The sequence below is a fragment of the Pipistrellus hanaki genome, assembly GCF_964339955.1.
Source record: "Pipistrellus hanaki genome assembly, chromosome: 1".
Taxonomy (NCBI): Eukaryota; Metazoa; Chordata; class Mammalia; order Chiroptera; family Vespertilionidae; genus Pipistrellus; species Pipistrellus hanaki.
Window position 1 is genome coordinate 53,302,852 of NC_140503.1, and position 25,478 is coordinate 53,328,329.

Here is a 25,478-nt window from a genome sequence, read left to right on the forward strand (position 1 = left end):
CTCACAGATCAGCCCTTCCCAAGCAGTTCAGTAAGATCTCGCTTACGGATCTTTTAGCGGATATTCTATTTCTCTCCTATATCACTTGGCCACTTGTAAGTCTGTCTGGTTCACAAGGTGGTGAATCCTGAAGGTAAGAGCTTTGTCGTCTTCTCCAGTCCTTTGGATAGAAGTCAACAAATGTGTTCTGTGAGAGCTGTTAGGGCCCTGCAGTTTCTCTCAGTTATTCACCTCTGCCGTGTAGCATGACATCAGGCACAGGGAAGATTGTAAAGCATAGGTGTGGTGTGTTCCTGTAAAACCTGACCCTCACAGGTGGACAGCCGCAGGCTTGGCCCTGAGGCCCTGGTTTGCCACTCCCTCCCTGATCTAGCACCTTCAGCCCAATGGCCCACAGAATGAATAAACAGGTGAAGGAGCAAGAGCAATGCCAAGGCACAGGCTTGTTGCCACCATCCCTGTGGGCGTGAGGGAGGCGGATTACCAGCCTGGATGTGAGGGGTGTGAAGTTCCTCATGCCCGGAGCCAGCAAATTCAGATCAGGGTGAAAGGGGAGACGGTGATGACTGATCTCAGTCTGGCATTACAATAAACCACTCACAGAATATGCATAATGTGTAGATTTACAGAACATGTGACTCTTCCTTAGCAGGAAAGAGCACACGCTGTAGAAGCCAGTGCTCCGTGGGTAACAGGTTGACTCCCCATTCTTCTTAACCAAGGAAAGCTGTGACCGCGGCGGCCTTGAAAGAGGCCTGGGCAGCCATCATCATCCAGAAGCACTGCCGTGGGTACCTCGTCCGCAGTCTGTACCAGCTGATCCGTGTGGCCGCCATCACCATCCAGGCCCACACCCGAGGATGCCTGGCCCGGAGGAGGTATCGCAAGGTGCGGCCGGGACCACAGGCTCCCCAGAGCTCTTGTCATTTTTCATCAGCAGTACTGGAATACCCCATTTTCTTGCTCTTCACAGATATTGTGGGGGGTTTTAATATGTAAATTGAAGGTTTGTGGCAACTCTGTGTTGAGCAAGCCGATCAGCACCATTTTTCTAACAGGCTCAGGTGATGGGTAGCATTGTTTAGCAATAAAGTATTTTTTATTGTTATGTGCTTTTTTAGATACAATACTACTACACACGTAATGGACTACACTATAGTGTATATATAACTCTTACATACCCTGGGAAACCCAACAATTCTTTTTTTTATATATATATTGTATATATATTTTATTGATTTTGTACAGAGAGGAAGGGAGAGAGATAGAGAGTTAGAAACATCGATGAGAGAGAGTCATCGATCAGCTGCCTCTTGCACACCCCCCACTGGGGATGTGCCCGCAACCAAGGTACATGCCCTTGACCGGAATCGAACCCGGGACCTTTCAGTCCCCAAGCCGACGCTCTATCCATTGAGCCAAACTGGTTTTGGCCCAACAATTCTTGATACTCACTTCACTGTGATATTCACTTTATTTCGGCTCCTGGAACTGAGCCACAGTACCTCTGAGGTGTGCCTAGAGTGAGATAGTGTTTCTGCATGAAGACCTTCCTAGAGCAGGAAGCTCTGGTATGTGAATGTCCAGACATGGCTGCTACAGGTGGGAATTGGCTATTGTTTCAAAGTCTGTTGTAGGTCCCTATGGGCAGATTACAAGAAATCCATCTTTTCACTGTGGGAACCTTGTGGTAGTTGCACCTCCCAACATTGGAGGCGATGATGAGAGAGAGAATGGCGAGCCAGTTTGCATTTCACAAACTCTTGTTTTAAAGATGCTGGAGGAGCACAAGGCTGTGATCCTTCAGAAGTATGCTCGGGCCTGGCTGGCCCGGCGCAGGTTCCAGAGCATCCGGCGGTTCGTGCTCAACATTCAGCTCTCGTACAGGGTCCAGCGCCTGCAGAAAAAGCTGGAAGATCAGGTAGGTGTTCCTAATGGATCTTTCATACTTACTTTCTTCAATAGATATATTTTGTCCTGGGCCAGTTACTTAGCTATGCAGTCAAACTTACACTCATGCCGGAGGTTCACATGTACCCTGAGCTGGGAAACAGAAGCACATTTTAAAGGGCTGCTGCTATGGTCGTGCAGGTTGTACACTGCCCAGGGCAGCTGCCCAGGAGGGCCGGTGGGGCTGAAACCGAGCCTGGCTCTGCTTGCCAATCCATGTGTTCTGGCACACAGACGGGCTGCCTGGAGGCAGGGGTGCCTTTTTTAATTTGCACAGAGCTGCTGTCTGGGTGCCAAGCCAGGCTCCCTCAGGGAGGTGTTGGCTCAGAGGAGCTGCCATTTCCTAATCTGCCCAAAGGTCCATCGGGCCCAGCTGTAGCCCTGCCTCGTGTGAGAAGACTCCCCGTGCCATTCCCACTGCTCTCCACCCATGGGCGGGGGCTGTGCAACATGCAGCGTCCAGGTCTATGAAGCTCCCTCCTGGGCTGCCTCCGTTTATACTGAGAGTCTCCTGAGGTGAACTTTAAATGCACCTTAACTGTACCATGAGGATCCTTAATGAATGGATCAGCGTGCAAGCAAATACACCTGACATTTTGACACAGTTTCCCCTATTGCACTGCTGTGTGGCAGGCCTGTGTTACATGGCTTGTGCAGAACATCGTACCATGTTCAAGGTGTTGGCTGAGCTGGTTTCCACTGAGTTGTCTCCCCTGGGCTTTCAGATGGCCATCTCCTCACCATCTCTATGTGTATATATATATATATATGTATATATTTACATTTACATTTACATTTACATTTATATTTATATTTATATTTATATTTATATTTATATTTATATTTATATTTATATTTATTGATTTTAGAGAGGAAGGGAGAGGGAGAGAGATAGAAACATCCACAATGAGAGAGATTCACTGATTGGCTGCCTCCTGCATGCCCCATACTAGGGATCGAGTTGGCAACCCCGCATGTGCCCTGACCGGGAATCGAACCGAGACCTCCTCCCTTTGTCTTCACGTCACCTTCCTTCTGTGTGTGTCTGTGTCCTGATCTCCTCTTATAAAAACACCAGCCATACTGAATTAGGTCCACCACATGGCCTCGTTTTATCTTAATTGTGTTTAAAGTCAGTCACATTCTGAAGTGCTGGGTGTTAGGATGTCACCATGTGATTTGGGGGCAGTGGGGAACCCGGGTCAGCCCACAGGAGAGTTGCTTGGTGCTCTGGGGCTAGACCAGCTCCGCAGTAGAAGAGCCCACCAGCTCAGGAACGTGAACCGACCAGCCCTGCCTCGCTGTTTTCCCTGGCACGGATGCTCATCCACGCCTCACAGTGATACACGTGGCCAACCTAACTGGACCTCTGAGACTTAGATGCCGTGTTAAAGGCTGTGAGAAGCCAAGGGAACGGCTTCTTTGTTTGGGATAAACCCCTGAGCACCTGCTGTTCTTCTCTAGAACAGAGAGAACCACGGGCTGATGGAGAAGGTGACCAGCCTGGCTGCCGCTCGGGCCAGTGACGTGGAGAAGATTCAGAAACTGGAATCGGAACTGGACAGGGCAGTTGCCCATAGACGCAATTACGAGGAGAAGGGGCAGAGATACAAGGCTGCTGTGGAAGAGGTCGGTGCTGGCTGTGACTGGCGACAGCCGTGAGCCTTCCCACGGGAGGGGCCTCAGCGTGTGTCCCCACAGAGCCCCCGCTGTCAGAGGGGCCTCCCCCTCAGAGAACAGAGGGCAGAGCCGAGCCCAGGGAAGAAACACAGTATGACAGTGCCTCTTCCTTTCGACTCTTGTCAAGAGACAAAGGCCAAGAAGGAGCCCTGTGGCTGCTTCCCCCTCTGCCAGGACCATCTTGGTCCCCAGTTGCCGGTCCATCTGGTGTGAGCCCTGGGCACCTCACCCAGAACAGCAGCGCAGAGCTCGGGTGTGGGGGAGGGCAGGGCGAAGGGGGGAGGCAGACGAGCAGCAGATGTAAAAATCCAGTGTCCCTGCTCTATGCTTATCTTTGCTGCTGTCTGGCTGGGTGGCCTTAGGCAAGTTGCCCTCACCCTCTCTGAACTTCAGTTCCTCGTATGTAAAACAGAAATGACAAAAAGTGACTTGACAGCATTGTTGCGAGGATGAAATTTTCAGATGAAATCATTTAGCTAAATGCCTGTCACAGAGCCCTGCACCGAGTGAGCTGGTATTTTCTAACGAGGTGTCTTTATTCCCATCCATCCTCCTGCACCCAAGGTTGTGGCAGCCTGGAGTCCTGGGCATCTCTCTGCCTCCCCAAGGCCTGGCACCTGGCTGCTGGCACTGCTCACACTGCCGGTCACTAACCACCCATCAGCGCCTTCAGCTGCCAGCCCGGCAGACACTTGACCAAGAAGAGCTAAAATAGTAGAACTTACATCACAATCCCACAGCCTTCCTGAGTCATAACACTTTCAGAATGTGAATCCACAGTATATCACAAATAATTTACATCACATTAAATAGATAAATACCCTGTGTGTGGAGAAGCTCAAGAAAGGGATAGAAAAAAAGAAAAAAAGAAAGAAAAGAAAGGGATAGAGAAGATTCCTTGACATGTGAGGTGACCTTGGTTTGGTCTGGTGCCTTGATCTCAGCCCTTGCAGGCTCGGAACTGGTGTCTGCTTGCAGTCACCTGGAGCTCTTGCATGCAAAAGTAAATGCAGTGTGATGCTGTGCACTGGTGCTGGCTGCTATCCACGGATAGAGTGTGTGTGTGTGTGTGTGTGTGGGTGTGTGTGTACACATGCATACATACATACACATACACATGCACACATACTATTTTAAAAAGACATAGCTTTTCACCAAGTAGGACAGTGGTAACAAAACTTAAAATGAGGTTTTCCAAAAAGTTTTTGCTTCCCTTTGCTAGAAATTGGCAACGCTTCAGAAGCATAATTCGGAGCTGGAAGTACAAAAAGAGCAGATACAGCGGAAGCTTCAGGAGCAGACTGAAGAGCTGAAAGGTAAAGCCCAGGACGGCCTGATTCATTCACCCATGTGTTTGTTTGTCCAGTCATTCCGGAATAACCATTGGCAGTGAACCGAGTTTTAGGCTGCATCCAGAATCTCTGGTGTGTACTTAGTATAACAAGAATGTTGTTGCTCCACATAAAATAACTACATTTAAATTGTGGTAACAGTTCCCTATAGATTCACCTGTTTATTTCCATCTTTGTCAGACAGCACAGAAATCCCTGTCTCAGACCCTCCCTGGGCCACTTGCAAGGTACAGATGTTTGGCCCTAAGCCTGGAGCCTTTTCATCGCACGTGGAAAGGATGTGTGTCTGTGTGTGTGCATGGGTGTGCTGTGGGGGTTAGGATAATGTTGGAGTCGGGTTTGTTGTTTGCCAAGGATTTGCAGTCAGAGTGCATAACTGTCCGCCTTACTTGATCTAAGGGTACCCTGGCCCTGAACTAAGGGCACGCTTCCCTCATGAGCCACAGCACCCCCAGGCTGTCAGGTGCAGATGCTTGGAACCAGGGTTGGTACCACTTTTATTTAGGGTGTGAAGCAGCCACTCTTAGCCTGGCTCTGTCCATTTGTAGCTTTCCAACTTGAATTCTAATCGTAAGCACTTGCTAAACCCCAACAGGCTCATGAACCTGGTGGTTCCTGACCAGGTGGTTTAAATCACCACACTCAATTGCCTGTCTTTTCCAGGGACCTTTTTCCTTAAGCTCTGACCTGGAGCACATGAGACCCAAGGGTTCAGGCCTGGGCATCTGGCATACCCCTGCTGGCCTAATTGCTCCCAACTGCCCCCCCGCCCCTCTGGCCTGATCACCCCCAACTACCCGCCCTGCTGGCCTGATTGCCCCCAACTTCCCTCCCCTCCTGGCCTGATCGCCCCTAACTGCCTCTGCCTTGGCCCCGCCACCATGGCTTTGTCCGGAAGGACATCCGGAATGTCTCCCAGTCTAATTAGCATATTACCCTTTTATTAGTTTAGATAGACATGCTGGCTTCTAAATTTAACCTTAGGCGTCTTCCCTCGTGTTTTCTGGCTGACTCATGATGTTCTAAAGCAATCATTTGATTCAAGGACATTTGACACTGCACTGGACAAACTATTACCTAACTGTTGGCTTTTTTTTTTTTAAAAAACCAAATAATTTGGAGGATTGCTATTGTCACTTCATCCCTGGGTTCCCCTCTGGGGCAGGACTCAGAAACCAGGCAAAACTCAAGAATGAGGTGTCAGCTAAGAACAAATAGGGACACCCGGCTCTGATGGGCTGCATCTGTCATCTGCTCCTGTTTTGGAAAACATGGGATCGTCATGGCCAGAGGCTGTCCAGACCCCATGCTACTTTAACCTGCCCACTGTGTTAGAGACCCTGTATTTAAAAGAAGACATTTTATTATTTTCTTGGTTATCATATATGACTGGTTTCAGTCAAGGTGCCCCCCAGGACACTGGGAAGTGTCTGGACACATTTTTAATTGTCACAATCCCCCCCCTCAGCCCCCCCGCTCCCCTCCCCCACCCCCACCCCCTGTCTCCCTCCCCCCTCTCCCGCTGGATTCTAGTGAGTAGAGGCCAGGGATGCTGTTCAATATCCTACAGTGCACAAGGAGCCCCCCACATAAGCCCCCCATGATAAAGAATTACCTCCCTTGAAGTATCATAATGCTAAAATTGAGAAACCCTATCATAAATTGATTCTTTTCTCTCCAAAGGGTTCCTATTTACTTTTAATAAAAAAAAAATATTTATTATCTCAAACCCAATATGCCTAATTTTAATCAAACAAATGATATTCAAACCAATCAAAGTAATATAAATGAAACTATAGATTTCAATATGACAAATTTGTGAGCATTATTATTTTGAACCCCTGTACCTGTATTTCTAATTTATAAAAGTGACAGTTGCACTTGTTGTCCTATTAGAAAAAAGTACCCCATGACCATTCTTACATTCACACTTTCTTAAATAAGACGTGAAGCAATCCAGGCATTGGTGTGCGTTAGGTCAAAAAGCGTTGTCTTTTCACAGGGAAAATGGATGACCTCACCAAGCAGCTCTTCGAGGACGTGCAAAAAGAAGAACGACAAAGAATGTATGAAACACGGGTTGCCTTACAACTGCCCTGTCTCTCTCTGCTGTTTTCTACTTTGCTTCTACTTTTCTACTTTGGGGCACCTGAATTTGCAGATAGCAGGTCACAAGCACAGGAGAGCAGGGTGTGCGTATTTGTAGGCAGTGAAGACGTGGAGGTTTGCAAGAGTGAATGCCCTCCCTGTGCACCTTGCAGACACTGCCCAGGTTTTGCACTGTGGGCAGGGGACCCTGGGAGTTTCTTGCTTTCTCTTTTTGCCAAGACCATGAGGAGTTCAGATAAGACACTGCTACCCTTTCAACTTCACTGAAGCCTAAGAAGTAAGAGTATTGCCTAGGAAATACACCTCCCTCTCCACTCCTGTTACACCTGCTCATGTGACTCTTGTCCTACACAGTAAGGGATGTGAAACCCTCACAGAAACCAAGGCAGCTCCCTGTGACCTTGGCAATATCAAACCCTTTACTAACCTCCAATCTGGGCTCCCTTCTCTTAAAAAGTCAACTTAAAGGTTTTAGATCTCAAAGTAGGGATGCAGGGCAAGGTGCTGGGAAGAAATGGAACATTCTTGGCATCCAGGGTGTAGGGGGCTAGGAGGCTCAGGGCTTCCTGGGGTGGTAGGATATGCAGCCTCCGCATGCAGTTAGTCAGTAGCCTGGGTCTGAGTGAGGAGGAGGAGGCCAAAAAGTTAGGGGAGGGAGTGTCTCTGAAGAGTCCAAAGAGCTGACAAAGGGTCTCATGATCCTGCATTGGTTTTAAAATAGGGATATTTGACTTTACCTTGAAAAATCTATTTTTCAATGAGCTTTCAACTCTAGGGAAGGAGTTCGGTTTTTGGACCCTCACTGTGGATTGGGGCCACTTGGGAGTGACCATTGCAAGCAGGGGGCTGGGAGAGCCAGGCTGAGCCAGGTCACCTTGAGCTCTTTGCAAACCTCATCAGCATTCATCTGTAGCTTGGTCTGGTCCCTGGTCAGCTGACAGGGGACATCTTGGCCACTGTCACAACCCGACAGAGGCACAAAGAAGCCCACAGTCTGTGGGAAGAACACACCTGCCTCGTTTAGGCTACAAATTTAAGATTGTTTTTACATGTGACTGCCGGCTGCAGTCTGCTTCTTCAAAGGTATTTTGTTGGCCTCTTAGGAGTACTGAGGGTTTTTTTGGTTTTGTTTTTTTAAATATATTTTTACTGACTTCAGAGAGAGGAAGGGAGAGGGAGAGAGAGATAGAAACATCAATGATGACAGAGAATCATTGGTTATCTGCCTCCTGCATGCCCCTTACTGGGGATCGAGCCCACAGTCCAGGCATGGGCTCTGACGGGGAAGCAAACTGTGACCTCCTGGTTCATAGGTCTACGTTCAATTGCTGAGCCACGCCGGCCAGGTGACTGTGTGTGTGTGTGTGGGGGGGGGGGGGGGGTGAGAGGGGGAGGGAGGGTTTTAAAAACCTGAAAACAAAGTTTAAATTTTTAATAATATCTATAAAAGGAAATGAAACAAAAACCTATTGGGAATGTAACTCTCTTCCTCAGGGATTTTCCTTTCGTGCTATAAAAGCAAGTCATAAACCAATCAACAGTTTAGCAAGTAGAATGGTAACTCATAAACTCATAGAGCCCCTAGGTCTGCTTCAGTTCTAACTGGGCTGCTGTGGACTGTGTTGGCTGGTCTAGGTCATGGGTCTCTCTTCAGTTATTTTCTTGGTCATTCACCCATATTTAACTGAGCAGCTGTCTAACGAGGAATTGTGTTTTCCTGGAAGTTGGGGCACCTGAATTTGCTGAAACTTATTCTAGAATTTTTGAAGAGCTGGATGCTTTGACATATTAAATGACTGCGCTAACTTGGGTAGCACCAGGCCAGAGCCCTCCAGGATCCTTGGGACTTGGCAGGGGCCAGGACTTGGCCAAGTGTGCCAAGGTCTTTGCCGAGGGATGTGGCCCCTCCGAGGGGGCCACATGGAACTGGGATGGCTTTGGGAATACAGTGCCCCAACCACCACTGAGACTTTAAGTTCAACTCCTGTGCTGTGTTTCCTCTGTGTGGGACCATGTTAACGCCACACTTCTCAGATCAGAAAGTGGAAGAAGCTTCCTTATTCTAAGGGGACAGGAAACAGTCAGCTAAAAATAAGGCCATTATTATGGGAACTGTCACAATAGATCCTAATTAACTTGTCTCCTCCTTTCTGGAATCTCCTCTTATTTTCAAAATGATGTATCGTTCTAACTCAGGATAAAGAAAGACTTTAGAGACAATTCTGAATTATTTTTCCTTTTGCTGCCTAGTCTTCTTGAAAAAAGCTTTGAACTGAAAACACAGGACTATGAGAAGCAGATGTGCTCTTTGAAAGAAGAAATCAAAGCTCTCAAGGATGAGAAAGTGCAACTGCAGCGCCAGCTGGAGGAGGAGCGGGCCACCTCGGGGGACCTGCAGGGGGAGGTGGCCCGGCTGAGCCAGCAGGCCAAGGTAGAGGCTTCCGCTTCCCCAGCTCCCTCTGAGCCAGGTCACTGCACAGGGTGTGTGTGTGTGTGTGTGTGTGTGTGTGTGTGTGTGAAGGGGGAGCAGCTTTAGTTTCCCACAGGCTCAGGCAGCTAAATGCAAATGCGTGTGTGAAGCCAGAAGCGAAAGGACCCTGATTACTTCAGTTCCTCCCAGTATAAAGCCCCAGCCGCCTTTGATTTAACAATAATGGCTTTTCCTATCTTAAAGGTCAGCTCTCTTGCTTAAAATTACAGTTACATAAAGCTACTCAAATATCTTGACCTAGAGAACACGTCCAAATTAAATTATAAATGGGCATGAGCTCTTACACAGTCCATCATGGTGTTATCCTATATAATAAAAGGCTAATATGCAAATTGTCCCCTCAACCAGGAATTCGTGCACCGGGCCTCTAGTGGAACTCTAAATGCCTGTATTAAAAATACATTGCCGTACTGTCAGAATCTTACATTTTAAACTGTTACCAGCAACTCTCACAAAAGCAATGTTGCGTGCTTGGACAGTCAGGCTTAACTGGAATCCCTTCCCCGCCAGAATGTTCCTGTGTTCTTAAATGCAAAATATGTCTCTGCAAGGTTGGAAAGCTTTTAAGCTTCCACTGAATATGTGAAACACATGTTAGTAGATGTCTGTGAAGATTTTACAAATATTCTGGTTGTCATGGAAGAGCCGTGCATGGTTTAGAAGAGCTCTAGGGATCCCCCCGGACTCGCCTGTGGACTCCACAGCAGAGCTGTCCATAATCTCTGTGCCCGGGGCCCCCAGTGCTTACAGTGGGGGGTGGGACCACCCCGCCCTGTGACTGCCTGGCTCTCAGCAGCCACATGAGACCGCTGTCCCTCTGGGAGTCAGCCATCTGGCTATGGTCTGCATCTTGGAAAATCATGTGGCTACACTTGGAGTAAGGCGCCGATATTTGTCACTACCTCTTTGCGAACAAAAACTGCAGTCCACACTCTCCAGTGTGGCGATTAGTCTCATTTGCAAAGAAAGAAAATGTATCATCATCAAGTTATGTGTGTTATAATCCGTCTATATAAATACACTTGTAACCATGACTGAAACATTACAGAGAGCGGGGCTTTCGGATTGGATAGTCCTGGGGCCCCACCAATTTGCCGTCGGATCCTGAACATGCCGTGTACTCTATGCAGCTTCTGTTTTCTAACCTATAGAAGGTCACCCTACTCACCCTATGAGCCTGTTTTAAAGAGGCGGTTGTGTATGTAAAATGACCAGCAAATGTCAATGTGGTCTCCTTTCCCACGCCCTGTAGAAACAGGACTTGTATGTAGGCCTTAAACACTTGGACTAACTGAGAAAATGTCAGCGAGAGCTTAGTCACCTCTGCCTCCAAAGGTTTGTTCAAGCACAAACCTGACATCCTTGCTCAAGCTGAGCCCATCGGTGAAAGAGGCAGGATACAGCCTCCCCCCTACAACCAGGGCTACCCCTCAGGGGACCCCCAGCACGCCCCATGGCCACCCCCCAAATTCTGGGTGTGCCTGGCTCTGCGGCTGCGCCACCCCTAAACCCAGCTGGACCCAAACCCATACTTCCAAACATGGCGGCCTTGCCCACATCCAAGATTTCAAACTACGGTGAAAGAGAATCGGCCCCTTTGAATTTCCTCCTCTGGGCTCTCCTTCCTCCCCACCCCACCAAAGCTTGTAGCAAGTAGTTATTGTTTCCCTTTAGGTAGGGAAACCAATTCTGTTGATACGACTGAGTAGATCTGGAAATAACAGTATTTTAGGGCAGTTAAACATGTATCAAGGCCACGCTGTGTATATGGGCAGGGATGGTTTAACAAGAGTTTAGCTAAGAAGTAGCAGTGAGGATGCCCTGTATGGGTAGATGGTGCTGTAAGAGTGTTCCCCTGTCTGATAAAAATTACAACAGCTCTTTTTTCTTCACCTGGTCATTGCTGTGATTCAGACAATCTCTGAGTTTGAAAAGGAGATAGAGCTACTTCAGACACAGAAGATAGATGTGGAAAAACATGTGCAGTCACAAAAGCGGGAAATGAGAGGTAAGAAAACCATGAGGCACCGAGCCCGTGGGTGCAGTCTGAATGTATCATAAGTGTCACTGGTAAGGAAATGCTCCTTTGATTGGCGTGAGGCTGGTTGGTTAGCTGGTTGGTTAGCTGAATAGCTGGTTGGCTCCATAGCTAATTGGTTGGTTGGTTGGTTGGTTGGTTGGTTGGTTGGTTGGTTGGATAGCTGGTGGGTTTAATAGTTGGTCAGTTTCTTAGCTGATGGGATGGTTAGCAGCCGGAGACTCTGTGAAGGTAACTGGGCCCTAGAAAGAGAACGGGAGAAATCAGGCAAGAATGTAATTTATACCAGCTCTGTCTTTTCCTCTCAGAAAAGATGTCGGAGATCACCAAGCAACTCCTCGAAAGCTATGACATTGCAGATGTGAGAAGCAGGTAATCGTTTTTGCATTATCAAACAGTTAGAAACGTGTAACACATGAGAGAGACGAGAGACTTTCTTACCCTCTTTATTTTCCAGGCTGTCTGTGGAAGACTTGGAGCATTTAAATGAGGATGGAGAACTTTGGTTTGCTTATGAAGGACTAAAGAAAGCAACCCGGTGAGGAATTCCCCCAGGGTTTCTTTTCCCCCAGAGATAATAGATGATTGGAAAGTGAAAAGTTTCTTTTACATAGATTTGATACATAAAATAAATGTCTTACAGTAGAATGATCTAATAATCACTGAAAATATTTCTTTCTTTTTTTTCTTCTTCTTCTTCTTTTTAAAAAATACATTTTATTGATTTTTCACAGAGGAAGGGAGAGAGATACAGAGCTAGAAACATCGATGAGAGAGTCATAGATCAGCTGCCTCCTGCACACCCCCTACTGGGGATGTGCCCGCAACCAAGGCACATGCCCCTGACCGAGATCGAACCCGGGACCTCCCAGTCCACAGGCCGATGCTCTATCCACTGAGCCAAACCGGCTTCAGCTGTTCTTATGTGGGACCCAAACGTGTTACTTTGTTGATGATGAGGTAGAGAAACTCTTCTTCCTCTGCCATTGTCCCTAACCTAGGCTCTTTTGTCTATAAATTTTGACCAAAATAAACCAAATTAGAATTTTGAATATTGTCTTTTTGGTCCTTTCCACCCAAACTGCATAATAGATAAGCAAGGCTTTGGGCATGCCTTCCCTAGAGTTTTAATTAGAAAGGTAGATCAGCAATCTATTCTTGGAGGACAATCATGGAACGTTACTCCCACTGCTCTTTTTAAAAAAAAAATATATTTTATTAATTTTTTACAGAGAGGAAGGGAGAGAGATAGAGAGCTAGAAATGTTGATGAGAGAGAAACATCGACCGGCCGCCTCCTGCACACCCCCTACCAGGGATGTGCCCGCAACCAATGCACATGCCCTGACCGGAATCAAACCTGGGACCCCCCAGTCCACAGACCAACGCTCTACCGCTGAGCCAGACCGGTTTCGGCACTCCCACTGCTCTTGATTGACTGCCTAAGATAGTTCTACAAAACCTTAGGATTCCACCCTAACTATTACAATCCTTGGACAGAAAATTAGCCCCTATATAGGGATTGGACAGACTTATTTAGCTGGCTGCCTACAGGAATAGGGAGCTGGCTTAGTTCTCTATTATAACTCCTTCATTATATTGGTGTTTGATTATACTGTTTGCCACATGAATCAAGTGTCTTACCAGGTGCATGAAACAATCACTAATAGCCATTACCAGAATGGTAGCCCATTGCCTAGAGATGTTACAATAAATAAATCTGAGACCACCTCTACCAAAGGACTTTCAGACTTTCTTACTCTCAGTTGTTGCTCCAATATACCAAAATACTTCAGGGCAAAAGTATTTGTTTAAAACAACAAACCATTAGGTACAATATTTAAGAGTTGAGCCTAACAGGAATATAAAACTTGAGCATAAACATGGCTGATTTACAAATCAATGGCATGTATTAATTTCCAGATCGTGCTTTATCAAACTTAGGCATAACCAATCAAAAGCTCAATTTAGCACCAATAAGTGTGTATGAAATTTCCTCTATATAGATAATTACTAGGGATTAATTGAATCACTCTTCAATCTTTAACAGCAATTTCATATTATTTCTCATAATATTTATACTCTTTTGAAAGAATAATTGATAAGCTTAGCAAAAAGACTCACTAAGATGACAGGTCCTTGCCGAAACCGGTTTGGCTCAATCACTGAAAATATTTCTTTGAGAATTAAGTAATTGGTAAAAAACATTATGGGATAAACTCTTTATGGGATAAAATGCTGAGTGATAAAACTCGTAACCTATACAGTAAAACTGAATATATCAAACTAGAGGCCCAGTGCACAAAAATTCATGCACCTGGGGGGGTCCCTCAGCCCAGCCTGTGCCCTCTGGCAATCCAGGACCCCTCAGAGATGTCCACCTGCCAGGTTAGGCTCACTCCCTGGGGGATCAGACCTAAGCTGGCAATCAGACAGCCTTTGGCATCCCAGGAGCCCTTGGGGGATGTCCAACTGCAGCTTGTGGAGAGCGGGCCTACGCCTCAGCTGGACATCCTTAGTGCTGTTGAGGAGACGCGAGAGTTTCCTGCCACCGCTGCTGTGCTTGCAGCCACCCACCCAGCTTGTGGCTGAGCGGTGCTCCCCATGTGGGAGTGCACTGACCGCCAGTGGGCAGCTTCTGTGTTGAGCATCTGCCCCATGGTGGCCAGTGCGGGCCATAGCAACTGGTCGTTCCCAGTTGCTGTTAGGGTTAATTTGCATATTACCCTTTTATTATATAGGATTGGTTTTGACAAATGTATAATGAAATGTATCTTTACCATTATTGCATCATGAAGACATTTTTTAACCATTAGAGTAAAAATCTAACTTTAATAATGTCTAAAATAATATTTGTTACTAACCGCATGTTAATGCTACATATGCTTTTTAAGTTTTATAATTCTGTGTTCCTAGTTCCAATACCCTGTAGCGATGTGCACATAAGTACGCTTTCTGTACTTAGCGCTTGGCTCTAGTGGTGGGTTTTCATAACTGTTGTACATGCACACACTCAGAGCGAAGACCAAGTGGCTAATTTCTTGGTCCCTCCTCTAACAGCGTCTTGGAGAGCCATTTCCAGTCCCAGAAGGATTGCTATGAAAAGGAGATAGAAGCTTTGAACTTCAAAGTAGTACATCTAAGTCAAGAAATAAACCACCTGCAGAAATTATTTAGAGAAGAGAATGACATCAATGAAAGTATTCGACATGAAGTTACCAGGCTGACGTCAGAAAACATGGTATGGTCTCAGCCATGAGCCCCGGTTGTGGGTACTATTCTAGAGATGTTATTCATTAGCCAAGTCATATGCAGTTTCTTGGCAATAAAACAATGGATCAGACTTCTGTTTTCTAGAAGTGAAATGCATGGGTCAGAAGAGAAACTTATATTACGTCAGGCTGGAGAGCACTCTGATTTGAAAGTATGTGTTTTTTCCATAGGATGAGTCCACATTCTGTGTGTGTGTGTGTGTGTGTGTGTTCTAAATTTAGCCAATACCTCTTGGAAATTGACAAAAGCAACATTAAGGTAAAAGAATAATTCGAGAGAGGCATGCACTCAGGTCAGTCTCTCTATTCCCGCTCCTCATCTCACCTTTTCAGAGGCCTCCCCTCCTGAGATGCCGATTCTTTCCTCCTGCACATGTCTCATTCTTTCTGCTAACTCACGCCTACTGGCATGGAGAAAGGCTTTATAAATCTCCTCACTCAAAATTATTTCTTTCTTGGCCCCACATCCCCTATAACTACTACTCTATCCCTTTCTTTTTTCCTTTTTGGTAATCCTCATCCAAGGATTTTCCTTTTTTTTTTAGAGAAAATGGAAGGGAGGTGGAAGGGAGGAGAGAGAGAGAGAGACAGAGAGAGACAGAGAGGGGGGGGGAGAGGGAGGGAGAGAGAGAGAGAGAGGGAAAGAGAGAAACATTGATTTGAGAGACACATCAATTTATTGCTTCCTGCATGCTCTTCAACCAGGGCCGGGGAATCAACCTGCAACCCCGGTATATGCCCTTGACTGGTAGAACCTGTGACCTTCAGTGCTCAGGCTGACAGTCTACCCACTGGGCTTTGCCGGCCAGGGCACCACCCCGTTTCTTTGGGGATGTTGTCAGACTTCTCAGCAGCCATCCAACTGCAATCTCTCCATTCACTTCCCATTTGCTCTGTAGCCACCCTATTTTGTCATGTGCCCCTACCACTAACTGGTCTGTCTGCATCCAGCTGAGCACAGAGGGATCATTTCCATCCTCCTTGTTGTCTCTCAGTGGCATTTGATGATTTACTCGCTTCCTTTCCTTCCTTATTGTTCTGATGGCTTCCAGGGCACCACCCTCCTAGGTTTCTCATCCCCTTCACGGTTCACCAGCTGCCCCTTCTCAGCTTCTTTGCTGTCTCCTCCTCCTCTGTCTAACCTGGAACTACTAGGACCTCTCAGGTCTGTGTCAGCAGGTGAGGAGCTGTGGCCCTGCCATAGCCAACACGTGGAGCAGGAGTAAGGACCTTCACACCTTTGTTTGGTCCTTGGGTGAAACTTTCATGAGGAATCTGTGTTGAAATCCAACTGCACAATCAAACAAATGTTTTTTATTTGAGTGTTAGCAGTGTAGGTGTTTTTATAAACTTGGACAACAGAAAAACTGTTTTTACCTGCTTGAGAGTAGAGGTGACAGACATTTAAAAAACTATACTGGTGGACAAGGACAAAGGATTGAGCCCCGCCTAGAATAAAGAGGGCGCAGTGGGACTCCCTCGAGGTGGTCCGTCCTTAGATGAGGAGGTGAGGTCTCTGGCTGCCACCTCCTCACATCACCCTCCCTCAGCTCAGCACAGAATTCCCATCTGCCCCTGCCCCTCCCCCACACACCCTGCTGTCCGGGAGTCATCCTGATGGGGACCGTGGCTGTGTGGAACTGCTTCCTCTGAGCGAGCTGGTATTTCTCGTGACTATATATAGGTCTCGAGGTAAAAAATCATACCAATCCAGGATAATGTCTTAGCTGGCCTTCTTATACAATTTACTGATGGCCCAATGCACAAAATTCATGCAAGAGTAGGCCTTCCTTCCCTCGGCTGTCAGCACCAACTTCCCTCTGGCACCCGGGACTCATGCTTCCCTCGCAGCCTGGCTTCGGAAGGTCGTCCTGAAGGATGTCTGGAAGAACGACCGGTCTAATTAGCATATTACCTTTTATTATTATTATAGATTAGATGTATGTTCCATGGGGTTAAACTCCTCAGCAGTTCTGTTTGCTTCTGATGAGCTCTGAGATTTTAAAGTTCATCGATGAAAGAATTTCATAATCTAATATTTCTAATTCTCTAAAAGATGATCCCAGACTTTAAACAGCAAATCTCAGAACTGGAGAAACAGAAGCAAGACCTTGAAATCCGTCTGAACGAACAGACTGAAAACATGAGAGGTAACTGGGCCCCTCAGGGACCTGCTCTTAGAAAAAGGTTCTCTCCACCCCGGACATGACAGAAGTCACTGCACTCTGACCCCCCGTGGGCCAGGCAGCGGCATGAATGTGAGGAGTGGGCAGGGTGGAGGGTGCAATCAGGTGCATGGGCATCCAAAGGGGGAAGCTGCCTCAACTCTGGGGATTGTTGCCATATAAGAATGCAGGCCCAGATAATTCTGATTGATTGATTGGTTTATTTATTTATTTGTGTGTGTGTGTGTGTGTGTGTGTGTGTGTGTGTTTTAAGAGAAGCCATTTTTGTGTGAAGTTAAAATTTTATGTGAAATATCACAAGTTTTAAATAATGACTTAAAAATATTTTAAACATTGTTTACGCCAAACAAAACCTAATCTCTAGCTGGATACAGTTTAGGACCCCTGACAACTATACATGGGACCAAGCCCAAATCGGAATCCAGTGATGTGGCCCCAAGTACTGACAGTTCTTCTCACTGTAGGAAAATTAGAAGAATCATCTGATCAGTTGAATCACACTCAAGAAGAAGAGGGAATGCACACCAAAGAGGAGGAGAAGCTGATGGATGGCATTCATGCATTGCCAGAGGTCAGCGAGGGCTTGAAGAAACAGGCTGAAACTGAACGCAGAGTGGAGAGTAGCCTCCGGCAGGAAGCGTCCCGTCTCACGATGGAAAACAGGGTAAGGAGTTGACCGAATTGTTGATAAATGACTGCCTGCCTGTGTGCAGATGTCACAGAAGCGGGGACAGGCCGCCTGGAGCACCCGCTGAGCAGCTGTGGGCCAAAGCCACATCAGAGCACTCTGTGTCCTTTTGCAAAAGACAGGTGGTCTCGGAGGTTGAGTCCACTCGGGGGGAGGCTCAGGGCTCACAGAGACGGGCCTGACAAAGTGAAGGGAGGCGGGGGGCAGGCATCCTGCACACTGTCCCATGGTGGCACCATCTGGGAAGACGATGTCCAAGTGTTCTCCTGGGGATATGTCCTTCCTACAAATTTCATAGACAAAATGTTCTTCCATGAAACGATCGTGGTAGTAGGCAACAGACTTTAAATCGTGAAAGCCTTCATCAAATTGAAGAGGCCCTTGTCAAAATGAAATTTGGCAACTCTATGTCGGTCCCCAACAGTTCTTTTAATATTAATTGGCGTGTGAAGCCTACAAGACTGAGAAACACTAAAGTAGCAATTGGGGTGCTTTCCTGGGCGTTGGAAACGGAGGCCCTTCCTGGCCAGGGAGCCTCTACAACGTGCCCGAGGGGAGGGCTCACCAGGGCAGTGGGCACCTGGACATGCCCACAGCCCCCTCCTCCCCCCATTTTCTGTCTCACAGGAAAACTACAATATGATAGGGTGAAATTATATTTTACAGTGTCAGGATTTGACTTTGAAGAATGATTATATCTAAAAAGAGGAACCCAGGGAGTTTGATATCTAACAGGAAATAACACATTCCAGTCAGGGGCACCCAGATGATGGCCATCTTTTCTCAGGGGACCCAACTTCTTCAGAGAATAGACTCATCAGCTCACACCAGGTAAACAGCTGTCCATGGAGCCTGTGAGGATGTCCTGCCTGCCTGCATGTCCCTGGGTCACAGTTGGGGCCAGTGGTAATGGGGGTGGGTCACGTGTATGTTGCACATCTTGTCCTGTGTGAACTGTCATTCCCTAGCTGTGAGTGTGCCTCTGGGTAGGTATCAGGCCCTGATTGTGTGGGATTTGTGTGAGTTTGTTCTTGATGCTCCTGGTCGAGTGAGGTCCCCTGCAGTGCCCTTCTCAGGAGCCCCGGGTGTGTGGCTCTGTGCCCAGGTGGGGATGGGCCAACCTGCTGAGCCAGGGAACAGTCATAGCTTCCTGTTTTATATCTATATGGTCCTTCCAACAAACTACCCCTAAACCAACAAGGAGCCTTGATGCTACCAATGAGCTGATGAACATGCCATAAAGGAATATAATTCCTATAAATTTAGCAAATGAGTGTGTCTCTCATACTTGTAAAGGCCAGAAGTCCAAGTTCAAGGTGTTGGCCCAGCCACACTCCTTCAGAGTCTCTAGGGGAGAAGACTCCCTTGCCTCTCCCAGCTCCTGGTGATGCCTGACATCCTTGATTTGTGACAGTGCACCCCACTCTCTGCTGTCCCTTCACATGGCCTCTCCTCTGTATCTCTGGGTGCCCTTTATCTCTGTTATAAGGGATAGTCTCATTGGATTCAGGACCCACCCCAGTCCAGCAGGATATCATATTGATCTGTGGTTTAATTACACCGGCAAAGACCCTATTTCCAAATGAGGTCGAGGTCACATTCAGGAGTTCCCAGTGGACATGAATTTTGATGTTACACTATTTAATCCCATATCTGATCATTTAAGTCAAAGAAAATCCTTATTAAAAAGTAGATAATAAAAACTTTTAGTGATCTTCTCACTATTTATCAAAGAAATTCAAAATTAAAACTAGGTAATATTTTTGCCCTTGAAGTAATAGAGATTTTATGGTGCTGGTGAGGCTGTCACATATGGTGTCTGGGAACATACACTGTGTAAGTTCTTTAGGGAGGCGCGTTCCCTTTGACTCAGTGATGAACCGCTAAGATTCTATTTCTCGCAAGCAATCAGATATGTGGACAAATAATAGTGTTAGTAATCATAACAAAAAAGGGGGAATAAAGTGGATGTCCAATAAAAGTGGGTAGGTTAATTACTGTATATTACTGTATCCATTAAAATGACAATTTGGGTATGTTATCAGACACGGGAAAATATCTGCAATATAATTTGAGAAAAATATAGGGTATAAAATTTCACATACAGTATGATCCCAATTTTATAAAACATATATGTGCCATATTAGGGAAAAAAAGAAAGGAATGAAATAAAACGTGAGCAGTTGTTTCTTCCAGATTATGGATTGATGGGTGCCTTTTTTGGTTTTTAGATGTATAATAGGATGGGCTCAAGCTAGAAGACAGTATATACACACACCCCCACTTCCAAGGTCAAATAAAGTTCCAACGGTGGAAGCAGGAGGAGAGGTGGCCACAGGGGGAAACAGCACAGTTTCTCTTTGTCCAGGAGTCCCCGAAGGCACAGGGCCACAGTGAGCATGGTGGGCGTTGCTGAGCTGGAGGGGCCTAATTCCTTCCTGTGCCAAAGCCCCTGGGATTCAGGAAGAACTTGAAGACCCTTTGCCACTTTAGAGGAAATATTTTTAGGAATTCCAGACTCTCCCTGTTCTTGAGCCAAAATCAGCCCAGGCAGGGCACCCCTTTTGAGGAAGGAAGGTCAAAGCCAGGACTCCAACCTCTGAAGAGTTTCTCTGCCTCCAGCTTCTGACATTCAGGGAGCTTACTTTCCCACATTCAAGTTTTTTAATCCTTTACAATGGACATTATTTTATTAAGGGGAAAATAGATCAAGGTAAGTGTGGTGTATGCACACAATAGGATATTATTCAGCCACAAAAAGGAATGAGGTACAGATACAGACTACAGCATGGAGAAACCTTAAAAATATTAATGAGAGAAGCCAGACACAAGGGTAGATAGAGACAAAAGTAGGTAATGGTTGCCAGGAGCTGGGAAGGAATAGGAGACCACTGGGTGACAGCTAAAACTCACAGGCTCTTTTTGGTATGATGAAATGTTCTAAATTAGATGGTGGTGATGATTATACTCAGACTGTATACAAACCATTGCATAGTATAGTAAACTATAAACTATATGTGAATTGGGTAAATTATCTACATTAATAAAAGATAAATATGCAAATTGACCATCACTTCATGATTCCCACCAGCCAATCAGTAGTGAGTATGCAACTTAACCTGACAAAGATGGAGGCGGCCCCACCCCCCAGCCACTCCAGGCCTCTGGGCCATGCGCATGTAGGCCCGGAGCAGCCAGGCAGGCGGGGTGGGAAGCCTGCTATGAGGGGAAGGGCAGGGGGCGAAGGCAGCTACAAGAGCGGTGCTCGGTGCTCGGCTGGAGCGAAGACTGAAGGCTTGGGCTGGAGTGAAGATGAAAGGCGGCGGCCATAGCAAAGGCCTGGGTCCTGGGTGCTGGAGGAAAACCGGTGCTGGCAGCCAGGAGAAGGAAGGCCTATTGCACGAATCTTCATGCAATGGGCTCTAGTAGCCCAATAAAGCTATTACCAAAAAATCAATTTAGATGCTTCTAAGTCAGTAATCTTGTTTGTTTTCATCTCTGCAGGATCTGGAAGAAGAGTTAGATATGAAGGACAGAGTGATTAAAAAGCTACAAAATCAAGTCAAGAGTCTAACTAAGACAATTGGAAAAGGTGGGAGAAATAACATTTTCTTATTTCTTGAACGTTCAGCTAAGGTCAACATATGTTGATGAAAGGTTTAGTTTTTAATGTGGCCTAAAGTCTTTGAAACCCAAAGGAATGATTCTCAGCTGGCGGAGTTTGGGGCTCAGTGATGGGGAATGGAAAGAAAGATCCTTTGAGGCAGGCAGATCACTCCCCACTCCTCTGTCCTTCCCAACCCTCATGGTGTCCTCGTTGTTGGAATGGATGAACTGACATCTCTGCGTAAGGACTTCCACAGCCTACCTCCCACTTCTCACCTCTTTGCCAGAGTCTCCGTCCCTTCTGCCTCCGAGATTACTTCCTTTGCCTTTCTCCTGTCACTTAAAGCAGAATGCATCAGCTTCCCTTCCTATATTAGTTTTCTATTGTCATAACAAATTACCCCAAACTTAGCAATTTAAAACAGCGAACACTGTGTGTTGCTACACACAGTTTCTGAGGGTCAAGAATCTAGAAGCAGCTTAGCTCAGTGCTTCTGGCTCTGAGTTGCATTCAAGTTGACAACAGGGACAAAGTCATCTGAGGGCTCAACTGGGGCTAAAGGCTCTGATTCAAGTTGATTCATATGACTGTTGATGAGAAGCCAGTATCTCCTAAACACTGCATACGTGGCATTAGCTTCCAGGGTTCCTGCAAGGAGAATGCCCACATATAAGTCTTCACACTCAAAAATATCTAAAGTTATGGGGCGAAATGAGGACCTATGTAATATTCTCAACAATAAAGATTTTAAAAAAGAAGAAGAAGAATACCCAAAGTATGATGGCTTTATCAGATACATCTGCTTCAATTATTGTTCTTCCTGGTCCAGATGCAATTTGCCAATCAGAGGTTGTTCTTTTTTATTCTTATTAAATGCTTTTTAAAAATCCTCACCTAAGGATATGTTTTTATTGATTTTAGAGAGAGAGAAAGGGAGGGAGGGAGAGAGAGAGAGACACATCGATATAAGAGAGAAACAGGATGAGCCACCCAGCTGGAGCCAGAGATCATGCTTACCAAAAACAGTGTTGCTTAGTAAAGCAGTTGACACTCTACCTTTATCAGTCTCCAAGGGAACAGAGCTAGTAAGTTAAAAGAGAAATTCTCACGCAGTAGGAAGAGAGTTCTGTAACTCTTTATCTATAACACCTTCTTTTTCACCCACCAAAGGCTACTCACTTTTCTTGGCCCAACTGGAGTGCTGCCTTCTTCAAGAAGTATTTTCAATAGCTTCAGTTCACCTCTGTGTGAATCCTTTTGGCCCTTGTATTAATTTCCTGTGGCTGCTATAACATCACCACAAAATTAGTGACTTAAGAGAGTACAGATTTACTCTCTTAGAGTCCTGGAAGTCATCAGTACAGAATGGCATTCACTGTGCTAAAATCACATGTCAGCCAGGCAGCATTTCTTCTGGAGCCTTCTAGGGAGAATCCATTCCCTGGTCCCTGCCAGCTTTTAGAGGCCACCGCATTCCTTGGCTTATGTACTCCTTTCCCCATCTTCAAATTCAGAAGCATGGCATTTTTTAAAATTTTTCTGACTCTAATCTCTGCTTCTGTCATCAGACCTCATTCTCTCAGAATGTACAGGAATCTTTGAGGATCAGAAGGCAGACTGTGGCCCACCCAAAATGTCCCTCTCCCCATCCTGGGGACCTGTAAATATGTTACCTTACATGGCAGAAGAGATTTGCAGGTGTGATTCAGTTAAGGGTCTTGAGATGGGGAGATTATCCTAGATTATCCACATGGACCCAATATAATAAGAGGCAGGAGTGTCAGAGCGAGAGAAGATGATGTGAAAACAGAAGTAGATGGAGAGGAGATATGATGATGGAAGCAGAGATCAGAGTGATGTGGCCACAAGCCAAGGAATTCACATAGCTTCTGGAGGCTAGAAAAGGCAAGAAATGGGTTCTCCCCTACAGCTCCTAGAAGGAGCACAGCCCTGCTGACTGATTGATTTTAGCCCTTTGAGATCCATTTTAATCTTCTGATCTCTAGAACTATAAGTTTAAAATTTCATGTTGTTTTAAGTCACCATTATGTAAATTTCTTACAGCACATGGGACACTAATACAGTCCCCTCGGGGCCATGCACTTTGGTACTTGGCACACAAAATGTTTCCTGAATCTTGCTTCCTTAACTGTAGCATCAGATCTTAAAGACAGGAACTACCTCTTGAATTGCTTTTGTATCCCCGTGTACTGGATGCGTGCCAGGCACTCTTAAGGATTTCTTCAAGGATAACGCAACCTTTTCAGCAGAAGCTAGACTCACTGGCATACTCACAGATAAGAATCACTATCAGAAGAAATTCTTCAGCATTCAAAAGAGTTTTCATTGATCTGAAATCGCCAGAAGTTCAGGTGCCAGCCAGTCAGAATAGGGCAGGAGATGAAGAGTCCTGTTATAACGCTTGTGGAAGTTGTTTTTAGAGTTTAACTAATTGTTTACCTCGGTCTCCAGCCAATGACGTGCACTTGTCCTCGGAACCCAAGGAGTACCTGGGGATGCTGGAGTACAAGAGGGAAGATGAAGCCAAGCTCATTCAGAACCTCATTCTCGGTAGTGAAACCTGGAACTCTGAATTTTTGCTTTGTTTTGCCAACTTGAACATCAGCCATTGCCACAGTCCTGCGTGCTGGCAGTCCCTTCTCTTCTTTCACTGCTTCCTGCCCTAGCCCAGAGTTTCTCAGCGTCAGCCATGTTGAGCGGATCCTAGTAACTCTGTGGTGTGTATTGTAGGATATTGGGAGGCATCCTTGGCTTCCACCTGTAGAAGCCAGTAGCAACTTTCAGTCATGACAATGGAGAGATATCTCCAGACATTGCCAAACACCCCGTGGGGATGCATTGCCCTTCGCTGAGAAGCACTGCCCTAACCTCCTCCCAACCCTAATCACAGGGCCCGGAGAGAAGACCCACTTCCACAGCTTCGGGTCTCAGAACAGGGTCCCTGGTGGGAGTGAGCGTGGCTCCTGTGCCCTATCTGACTTCTGCTGAGAAGTGTATTTGCAGGCAGTATAACTGGGGCTTCCCAGCAACACCCCAGTAGCAGGAATGTCCATGTGCATCATGCTCAAGGGTTGGTGGTCAGAGAATTAATGGGACTAGACTGTCCTTACCATGACAACCACATGCCTCTTTATCAACTGGTCCCAGGATCTCAGAGCAGAAAGCCACTTTCTTCCTCCTCAGCTAAGGGAGGAAGGAGCACCCCTACCCTTCCTTTCCACCCTCACTGGGGCACAGTTTTGGAGCCTCCTCTTTGTCTCCGTGTCGTCCCCCCCCCCCCCATTTGTATGCAGCCATGGGGAGGTCTTTGTTTGCTTATCTTAATTTGTTCTATAAAGCTTCTCTCTCCCCTTCATCCCATCTGTTTCCCCACCGTTCTCTCCTCTCCAAGCCAGCAAGGCCTCCTCTGTGGGACTGTTCCTGTTTTCCAGATTCAAGGCAGGTGCATGTGAGCGCTGAGATCGTATTGCATCCCCGTCACAGAGGCAGGGGCGGGGGTGCTTGGAAAGGCGGTTCCTCTCCTTCACTAGAGATCTGAAATCCAGGGTCTCCACACCAGGGAGAAAGTACTTTGCAAATGAGAAGGAAGAGGAGCAGGTAGCATCTGAACACTTTTGCCAAAAGGAGAGCCAAACTAAATTCCTCAAACCGAAAAGACATCCCTGAGCATTCAGGCGTTGCATCGAGCGCATCGAGCACAGAAAAGCAAACAACCCCCGCCCCATAATCAGAGGTTCTTTAGGGGGAGAGCTAACCGCCCGCCCGCGGTCATCCTCACTGACTCTCTCTGCTCCAGACCTGAAGCCCCGTGGTGTGGTGGTGAACATGATCCCTGGGCTGCCGGCTCACATCCTGTTCATGTGTGTGCGCTACGCAGACTCCCTCAATGACGCCGGCATGCTCAAGTCCCTCATGAACAGCATCATCAATGGCATCAAGCAAGTGGTTAAGGTAGGAACTACCTCTGACATTGGCCCTTGGAATTATAGGTCCTTCAGCAACATCTGTGGAAATGAACAGCTGCCCATTCCTCACCTCCTGGCTTTGGTGCACCAGTCTGAGGCCCAATCGGTGAAAGAAGCCAA

General features: G+C 46.6%; 1 protein-coding gene across 3 annotated transcripts in view; it reads left to right on the forward strand.

Annotated features, from left to right (window-relative positions):
- The window catches only part of MYO5C (myosin VC), an 88,233-nt gene that overhangs the window by 52,172 nt on the left and 10,583 nt on the right, over positions 1-25,478 (forward strand). For 2 of the 3 annotated variants that reach the window (XM_084894049.1, XM_084894050.1), the window contains exons 20-34: positions 723-888; positions 1,775-1,921; positions 3,415-3,579; positions 4,853-4,946; positions 6,985-7,048; positions 9,342-9,522; positions 11,497-11,590; positions 11,929-11,992; positions 12,078-12,158; positions 14,680-14,860; positions 16,948-17,041; positions 17,542-17,741; positions 21,270-21,357; positions 23,845-23,943; positions 25,190-25,344. In XM_084894049.1, the coding sequence (XP_084750175.1) occupies positions 723-888; positions 1,775-1,921; positions 3,415-3,579; positions 4,853-4,946; positions 6,985-7,048; positions 9,342-9,522; positions 11,497-11,590; positions 11,929-11,992; positions 12,078-12,158; positions 14,680-14,860; positions 16,948-17,041; positions 17,542-17,741; positions 21,270-21,357; positions 23,845-23,943; positions 25,190-25,344 (1,873 nt within the window). The remainder of the gene's footprint in view (positions 1-722; positions 889-1,774; positions 1,922-3,414; positions 3,580-4,852; positions 4,947-6,984; positions 7,049-9,341; positions 9,523-11,496; positions 11,591-11,928; positions 11,993-12,077; positions 12,159-14,679; positions 14,861-16,947; positions 17,042-17,541; positions 17,742-21,269; positions 21,358-23,844; positions 23,944-25,189; positions 25,345-25,478) is intronic. The other variant, XM_084894051.1, reaches the window with a different exon arrangement.